Below are 8,986 nucleotides of genomic sequence, written 5' to 3' on the forward strand. Positions count from 1 at the left end.
GGGGGGCAAGGAATGAGTTCAGAGTGCGGGAGTGGGTTCCAGGCTGGGGCAGGGGTGCAGGTGGGGGTGATGAGGGCTCCAGCTGGGGGTACGGCTCTGGGGTGCAGGAGGGTGGGACTGAAGGCTTCGGAGGTTGGGAGGGGGATGAGGGCTGGGGCAGAGGGTTGGGGCACAGGAGGGGGTAAGGAGTGGAGGCTCCAGGCAGTGCTTACCTCAAGCAGCTCCCCAAAGCAGCGGTATGTCCCCCCTCCAGCTCCTACATGGCGGTGCGGCCAGGCAGCTCTGCATACTGCCCTGTCTACAGGTGCTGCCCTTGCAGCTCCTGTTGGCCCCATTTGCTGGCCAATAGGAGCTGCACGGGCAGCGCTTGGGGCAGGAGCAGCATGTGGAGCCCCCTGGCTGTCCCTACGCATAGAAGCTGGAGAGAGGATGTGCCGCTGCTTCCAGGAGCCGCGCGGAGCAAGCCCCTGACTGCGCTCCCTGGCAGGAGCTCAAGGGCTGGATTAAAATGTCTTAAGGGACAGATACGGCCCCTGGGCCATAGTTTGCCTACCTCTAATCTAGCGTAATTACAATATAACTTCTTCCCTCCATTTTTTATAGTAATATTTAGAAGAGCTTTTATAATTATTTTTCAAATTACCCTAAAATACTTCTACATCAGCACTATAAACTCTTATAAAGTCTGATTTTACAAGATTTTATTACAAAGTAATATTTTATCAATGAGATAATTTATTAAAATGCATCTGTTAAAAATGGATCAAATCTTTTAACATTAGTTAAACACATTTCAAACAGCCATTTTATTTTCATCTTAAAATATAACTGTATTTTATTAGGACATTAAAAATTTCAGATGGAGCAGACTTGCTGCAAAGTTGAGTCACATCCCAGTAAACCCTGAGACAATACATTTGTTAAAAAAAAAAGGCATCAGCGTCTCTCTAACTTATTTGTTTGCAATACTTTCTCCACCTAGGTTTTCTGAACAGCTTTGAGGAGTTACAAGCAGAGGAATGTGGCATTCTGAATGGATGTGAAAATGGCCGGTGTGTCAGAGTCCAGGAAGGCTATACCTGTGATTGTTTTGATGGCTACCACTTGGACATGGCCAAAATGACTTGTGTTGGTGAGATTACAATGCATTATTTTACATACAATTTATTTTTTGTATTTTAGCAGATTTACTCACACAAGCAGACCCATTTACTTAACTTCAGTGAAACTACTTATGTGAGTAAAGTTACTTATTTGCCGTAAGAGAAAACCTTTTTGACAAATGATCATCTGAATTATGTTAAACATTCTAAATCTATATATGATATATTGAAAGCCATTTTCATTTGAGCAGCCATCTCTGAATTCCTAGATCATTTGAATATCAGTGAACAGTTGTCCTAGGTATCCATGAGAAATATGGGATTGTGGAGTGTATACTAATAAGAATTAGCTAGGGAAACATACTATTCATAATAGTTATAAAAAGTATGTTAGTGTGCCTGTGTCAATTTCAGTGCTAAGCTAACTAGTATGGTAAAGGTACTATTAATTAAAAGATGCTCAGTAATAATCACATAAATAAAATGTAATACATTAAATTGCAGAACAAGCTTTGGTTAAAATTTTCAAAAGTATTTAAGAGAGTTAGGAGCCCAATTCCCATTTTCAAAAGTTAGGGACAGATTTTTAAAGGTATTTAAGCACCTATAGGTTCAATAGGTGCCTAGCGGGATATTCAAAAGTACCCGTGTGTCTGACTCCCTTTGAAACCATAGAGTTGGAAGGGACCTCAAGAGGTTAGTCAATGGGAGTTAGGCACACAGGTGCTTGTGAGAATTTCACTGGGCACCTATCTGAATTTTTAGGCACCTAAATATCTTTAAAAATCTGACCCTAAGTCACTTTGGAAAATGTCATCCCTTATCTAGCTGTATCATATGTTTTCCCATATACATGTATATATGTATTCACATGTATTTTTCTGTCCTTGTTTCCCCAAGATTTTTTTAAGTGAATGTATTACTCATGTAAAGAACTGAACTGAGAGCACTGGAGACTGACATACTCTTATTATCTGCAGAACAGATGCAACTCTAGTAGCAGCACTGTAAGCTTCTTTATACTGATCTGCCCTAACGACTGTCTTCACTGCCAAAAAAAGGTGTGGTTTTACAATGAGATAACTAACGTATATTAGCTATATCTCTGTAAAATGCTAGTGAAGGCAAAGGGACTGTGGTTGTTACCGCAAAGTGGCTAGCTGAGGTCAACCAGAGGTGATGGCATATACTGTTGATCTTGTCTAACTGCACTGCAATAAAAACTACTTTGCACCATGTCTCCAATAGGATTTTACAGCAAGATAGTTCATACTCATTTGTTCTCTCTCTGTAAAACAAACCAACCAACCAACTACCTTTTTGGGCAACACTCAGTCCAGTGTTATAGAGACTTGCTGGAGGAGTGAGGTAGATTTCTCTTCACAACTATTAGTCACTGGCCTCTCTGCTAAGACTGCCAACTAGTGCTAGCTGTATTCCTTTTCTTTTTTAATATGGTTATGTAAGAATTGTATTACACCAAGAACTGAGCTCAACAATGCATTTCACATAGACCACTGAACAGTCACAAGATGGCACTTTATGAGCAAGCGTCAAAGGATTAGTTCTTTCTCAAGTGAAGGTCCCTATTGTATTCCACGGTGGGTTACGCATGCACACCATGCTCTTGGAGTTGGAGAATTTGAAAGTAGTGTCCATTGATCTGTGCATGTGCCCTGACTTGCCTTGTGCTTCCATCCAAGGTGATAAAGAGCAAGGCAGACTGAGTGCATCTACAATTCCTTCTCACCGCTGTATAGTCTGGTTTGGAAACTTCAGTGCCTTTGTCTGTGACGCAGTTCTAATAATTACAGTTGTAAATAGTTTTATCAGTTTTAGCCATACTTTTTCTAATTTTATGTGTTTCCTAGTTTTAGTAGTTACTAGTTTTAACAGTTAGATTAGAACAGACTTTGGAGATTTTCACCATCCGTCATCCTACTTGGTACGCCTATTCAAGTACTAAACTATTCCTAGAACCCCAGGCTTCAAACTCTGTGCCTCTTGCTCACAGTCCTTCTCAGTCACCAACAACCACCAACACTGCCTCCACTGCCTGGGAGAAACTTGCATCCCGGCTAAGTGCAGTATTTGCCAGTCCTGCCCCAGCCATCTCAGAGAAGGCCGAGTACTTGTTCTCTGGAAGTATGTCATGGAGATGGCCCTGAGACCTCATTTGGACCCAGGCCAGGGAACCCTACCTGTATGTCAGCCTGATTCAGCGAGGAGCGTGCCATGTGCTCTTGCGTCAAACTCTGGTGCCAGCAGAACCGCCCCCACAGACCCATGGTGGGGCCTAGTCAGGAGAGTAGCAAGCAGTCCCCTAAGTCTTTCTCCAAGTCCAAGGAACTGAACATTCCCTCCACTAGCTCGGCCCAAGGGGATGTACCACGTTCTAAGTCCCACAGGCACGAGAAGACGACCCATAAACAAAGGGATTCAGTGGTTCCTTCCAGGCAGCAAACCACTGGTACTGTCATCTCCAGCACCTCACAAGATGCAAGATGCTCCCACACCAGGAAGACTTCAGCAACGCTACTGGCAACTGGAAAAGAGAGAATACTCCTTACACCAAGGAGATCCAGATCCATGGCTGCACCCCAAGATGTCTTTGCTTTACCGAATCCAGAGTCTCCTCCTCTATAGGGTCCTTCCACTTCCAGAGAACTCATATCTCCACCACAGGATATGCCTACAATACTGGGTCTATCACCCTCCTCACATGTGTTATACACCACTCCATTGACTCTGACAGTACTGTCATTGGAACCAGCATCCACCTTTTCCTCTTCCAGTGAATCAGAATGGGGAAAAGAACTGCCTCTGCCATACTGCTTCTGTCCAACATCACAGATTTCAACACACACATGGAAGCAGCTACCTCCTCAGCCTTCCTAGAGCCCTGGCACCCCATGCCATGGGAACCCTGCAATCTCCTGTTGATCCTGCTTTATTGGCCATATTGGGGGCCCTGGACACAGTATCCTCCTTCTGCGCCTGCTGAGAGGATGAAAGGGCTCCCCGTCTCATCCCAGCATATTTCATCATGGATCATGTCCTGCATCAGAATGTGCTGAGGCCTAGCTAAAATTCCAGCCCTACCGTTAACGGCGCACTCCACAAGAGCGCAGGTGTCATCTGCTGCATTCCTTGCGCAGGTCCCTATCCAGGACACATGCAAGGCAGCAACGTGGTCTTCCATCCACACCTTTATGTTGCACTACGTTATCACCCAACAGGTGAGGGACAATGCAGCCTTCACCAGGACAGAACAGTAACTCCTCACTTCAAGTCATTCCGGTTAACATTGTTTCATTGTTACATTGCTGATCAATTAGGGAACATGCGCGTTTAAAGTTGTGTAATGCTCCCTTCTAACGTTGTTTGGCAGCTGCCTGCTTTGTCTACTGCTTGCAGGAAGAGCAACCCATTGCAGCTAGCTGGTGGGGACTTGGAACCAGGGTGGATCGGCAGTCCCCCATCAGCTCTCCGCTCCTCTAAGTTCCCTGTGCAGCAGCTGCCCAGCAGGCTAGTAATTGCAGCTGTCCTCCCCCTACACACACACTGCCATGTGCTGCTCCTGCTCTCTGTCTTGGAGCTGCTCCCCAAGACTCCTGCTTGCTGTGGGGGGGGAGGGAAGGAAGAGGGAGCTAATGTCAGGGTGTCCCCGTCCCCCCTGCTTCCCACTTACCTCATCTTCCATAGAGCAGGGGGGACACACCAGCGCTCAGGATGGAGGGAACTTGCAGCAGCTGCAGTCTCAGCAAGCTGATCTAATTAACAAGGCAGTGTACTTAAAGGGGAAATGCGCATATCTCCCTCCATTCCTGCTGCCTTGCAGAGTGAGAGTGTTAACCCTTGAGGGATCAGCCAATTGCTAGTTCATCATTTAGGAGTAAGGGAAATATCCCACCCTCTGACTCCTCCACCTCAACCAAGCTTCACAATCATCATCACTGTGTACCAGTATTAAATTTTTCGTTTAAAACTTATAATCTGTGTGTGTGTGTGTGTGAGAGAGAGAGAGAGAGTGTGTGTGTGTGTGTGTGTGTGTGTACACACTTTTGTCTGGTGAAAAAAATTTCCCTGGAACCTAACTCCCTCATTTACATTAATTCTTGTGGGGAAATTGGATTCGCTTAACATCATTTCGCTTAAAGTTGCATTTTTCAGGAACATAACTACAACATTAAGTGAGGAGTTACTGTACTGCAATCAGCAACTCGGTGAACTCTGACCCTTCCTCCGTCAAACCTGCTTGGGAGTCACCTATTGGAATGGACATGAGCAATCACTCAAAAAAGAAGAAAAGACAGTTACCTACCTTTTGTAACTGTTGTTCTTTGAGATATGATGCTCATATCCATTCCAAATCCCGCCCTCCTTCCCTGTGTCGGAGTATTCCAGCAAGAAGCAACTGAGCAGGCAGTGGGTCAGCAGGGACCTATATATACTGTCATAAAGGCACCACACCAGGGGGCTCCACAGCCGACCCGACAGGTACCACTAGGATAAAACCTTCCAACAATTGTGCACACAGCGCGCATACACACCTATGTGAATGGACATGAGCAATCACTCAAAGAAGATCTCGAAGCTATGATGGCAGACCTGCCATTTACAGTATTCCACAAGAATTAAGTTTCCTTAGGCTTACACTTGAAATTTTTACCAATCCATGCACTTACCCGTTTTCTTCCCAAAACCTGCACACATCTGCAGAAGAGCGCCATTCCCTCAACATCCAACAAGCTTTGGCCTTTTACCTGCAAAGAACAAAAACAATCAGGAAGTCCCTTAGGCTGCTTATTGCGGTAAGAGAGAGAATCAGGTGACAGGCCATCTCCACCTAGATAAACTCCAAATAGATTTCCAGCTGCATTAAACTCTGCTACTAGTTGTTAAACCTACTGCCCCCCGACACACACAAACACTCATGGCGGTATGGGGTCACTCCATTAGAGCTCAAGCAATGACCATGGCGTCCCTTCAAAATGAGTCTTACATAAACATATGTAGAGCAGCCATGTGGAGTTTTGTCCACACATTTGCAACATGCTATACCTTGGTGCAGGACTCAGTGGCGGATACCTGCTTTGGCACGGCAGTTCTCCACATGACCCTTCCATCCTCCTTCTTGCACCCTCCTCTAACTCAGGTATTACGTTCAATCACCCACAGTGGAATACAGCAGGGACCATGACTTAAAGAAGAGGAGGAAGTTACTTACCTGTAACTCAAAGTTCTTTGAGATGGGTGGTCCCTGTCTGTATTCCATTTCCCACCCTTTTTCCCCTCTGCTTCAGATCTGTCAAATTCATAGTGGAGAAGGAACTGGAGATGTGGTTAGTCTGCCCCACCCTTTATTGCCTCAGACAGAAGGATAAAGCAAGTCAGGGCACATGCATGGACCAATGGACACTACTCTGACTTCGGGCACATGGTCCAGGGAGAATACAGATCAGGACCACACCTTGAAGAGCCTCCTCATTTTTGTTGGTAAATATCAGTTTCACCATGCACACGCATACCGACCAAAAAAAATTTCCTTCAGTGATTGAAATTTATAGGTAGGCAAAGTAAGAAAAATGCTGCTTCAGAACTTATTAGAGTTTGACTGAAGGATATTTACTTTGTGTATTTTGACATGTGATGTTGACAATTAGTGTTTTAACAGTTATAAAACTTTAATTTTTTGAATCTGTGTCTACTGTCATTAAATAATTGTCTGACCCCACCCAAAAAAATTTCTTCTGACTGCAAAAATTTTCACAGATAAAAATTGAAATGTTTAAAATCCATAATTTTGTGCAAATGTGAAAATGTGTATAGATAAAAATAGAAAAAAGCTAAAAGTAAATATTGATATTATCTGTTGAAATTAGAAAAAAATAAAAATCAAATTCTGCCTATTTAGAAGTGAGTGTTAATAATAATTGTTTAACAGCCTGGATTGAATTCAAACTAGTGATTTAGCAGTGAAAGACTGTTTAAACCATTACTGATTCCCTATGATATCCACTTCACTGTTTTCTTTTCCATTAAATGTGTATTCATTAAAAAGCTTTTGATCCTCCCATATAGTTCTGCCTAATCTGAAGTTAATACACAGTTTATCACTTTTGCATACATGTTCTACCATTGATGATGATAGAAGTTAATTTAATGCATCCAGAGGGAAATAGTCTTTGTGGAGGAAAATGGCAACATTGACATGTTTAGTTACACTGCAGTTTTATCTACATGTTCTGGTGTGTCTGTTTTTGCAGATGTGAATGAATGCGATGAACTGAACAGTAGGATGTCTCTCTGCAAGAACGCCAAGTGCATTAACACAGAAGGTTCGTACAAGTGTTTGTGTCTGCCAGGCTATGTACCTTCAGACAAGCCAAACTACTGCACACCGCTGAACTCAGAAATAGACAGTGAACTGGAGTAGAGAAGAATCTACATAACCTAAGCCCATATACTCTGCACTGTATAAAGAAAACGAAGAAATGTATTTAACTTGAGCTGAGGATGCACCTAATTTAGAGTGATGACTATATGGAAAACAGCATTAATGTGTTTTCTTGAAGGTGAAATGTGATGGGTTGATATTCATCAGCTTCACTGAAATGACAGACCAAATGGACACATTTCTCTGTATGGAAGAAAAACAAGTATATAGTGTGTTCATAAGTACAACTCATTGGAAATGGGCAAAACAGTGCTGTTATTTTAAACAGAAGAGGGAGTGGTTGTTTTGGTTTTACTATTGCTTGATTAAATTGGCATTTAAATAGCAGTGAAAATATTTTATATTACTTTTTTTCATTTTTTGATTGTGCAGTTCCTTTCCTACCGTTTCTCTTCAAAACATCTTTTTCTGAACAGTGCAAATTCTTTTATACAGATTTTTAAGGCCATTTTAGAAAAGTTGTAACACAGGGTAATGCTCCTCCAGTTCTTTTCTGGACTGGAACATTGGTCACTGACGTTTTTAATTGCCGGTTGTCTGCCCTGTGGAGCAGGCACTGTTTGTTTTCAAATGTTTATACACCTTGGAGAAAAGTCCTTTGTACTCATTTTGTATTCTACATGGTCTTTTACTGCACTTAAAATCCTTAGAACCTTTCTTGCCAAGTTTCAAAGCTGCTAGTGGACAACCATTGGATTCCTTTTGTATATTAAAACAAAAGATTTGAGCTCATGTCTGTATTGTAATATGTAAATTGAACACAAAAGAGATCTTGTATGATTACCCTAACATATTAAAGCTGTATATTATAACTCAATAAAATCACTTTTTTTCTTTTTCTTTTTTTAGAAAAGAAGCTGTTTATTAATTGTAGATTATTTTATTTCTTTCATGGATTTACTGATTTTTATTGGCATTTGTTTTCTCATGTTTTACAATGGAGTCAACAAAATTAGGGTACCAGTATATATCTCACTAACCAATATTCTCATACACTATTGGATTTATTTTACCCTAGTCTAGTTTTAAGGATTCATCATGTTATTTTTTCTTCTCCCATATTGTTTTATCAAGGCCAAGACTTTCATTGCAGACTAGATGATCACGATGGTCCCTTCTGACCTTAAAGTCTATAGGCAGGGCCGGCTCCAGGCACCAGCATTCCAAGCTGGTGCTTGGGGTGGCAATTTGCAGGAAATTGCAATTTGCAAGAATTTGCAGAAACGTGCCTGCCGCCCTGAGGGCACGTGGACTGCCCCCACCGCCTGTGGCAGCAATTCAGTGCGCTGCTTGGGGCGGCAAAGACTGTAGAGCTGGCCCTGTCTATAGGCACCCTCCAAAAGACTCAAAGTTAGACTCCTATGGGGAGATTTTCAAACACACCTAAGGAAATTAGGCTGACTTGAAAGTTGACTTTTCATTG

The 8,986-nt window shown here is 42.6% G+C and overlaps 1 protein-coding gene across 6 annotated transcripts in view; it reads left to right on the plus strand.

Moving 5' to 3' along the window:
* LOC116819065 (latent-transforming growth factor beta-binding protein 1-like) overlaps positions 1-8,401 on the plus strand; it is a 211,884-nt gene extending 203,483 nt beyond the window's left edge. For all 6 annotated transcript variants that reach the window (XM_075064232.1, XM_032770469.2, XM_032770468.2 and 3 more), the window contains 2 exons: positions 983-1,132; positions 7,373-8,401. In XM_075064232.1, coding sequence (XP_074920333.1) covers positions 983-1,132; positions 7,373-7,542 — 320 coding nt within the window. In that variant the 3' untranslated portion in view covers positions 7,543-8,401. The remainder of the gene's footprint in view (positions 1-982; positions 1,133-7,372) is intronic.
* Positions 8,402-8,986: the final 585 nt, after the last annotated feature.

The sequence above is a fragment of the Chelonoidis abingdonii genome, chromosome 3 (genome assembly GCF_003597395.2).
Source record: "Chelonoidis abingdonii isolate Lonesome George chromosome 3, CheloAbing_2.0, whole genome shotgun sequence".
Lineage (NCBI taxonomy): Eukaryota > Metazoa > Chordata > Testudines > Testudinidae > Chelonoidis > Chelonoidis abingdonii.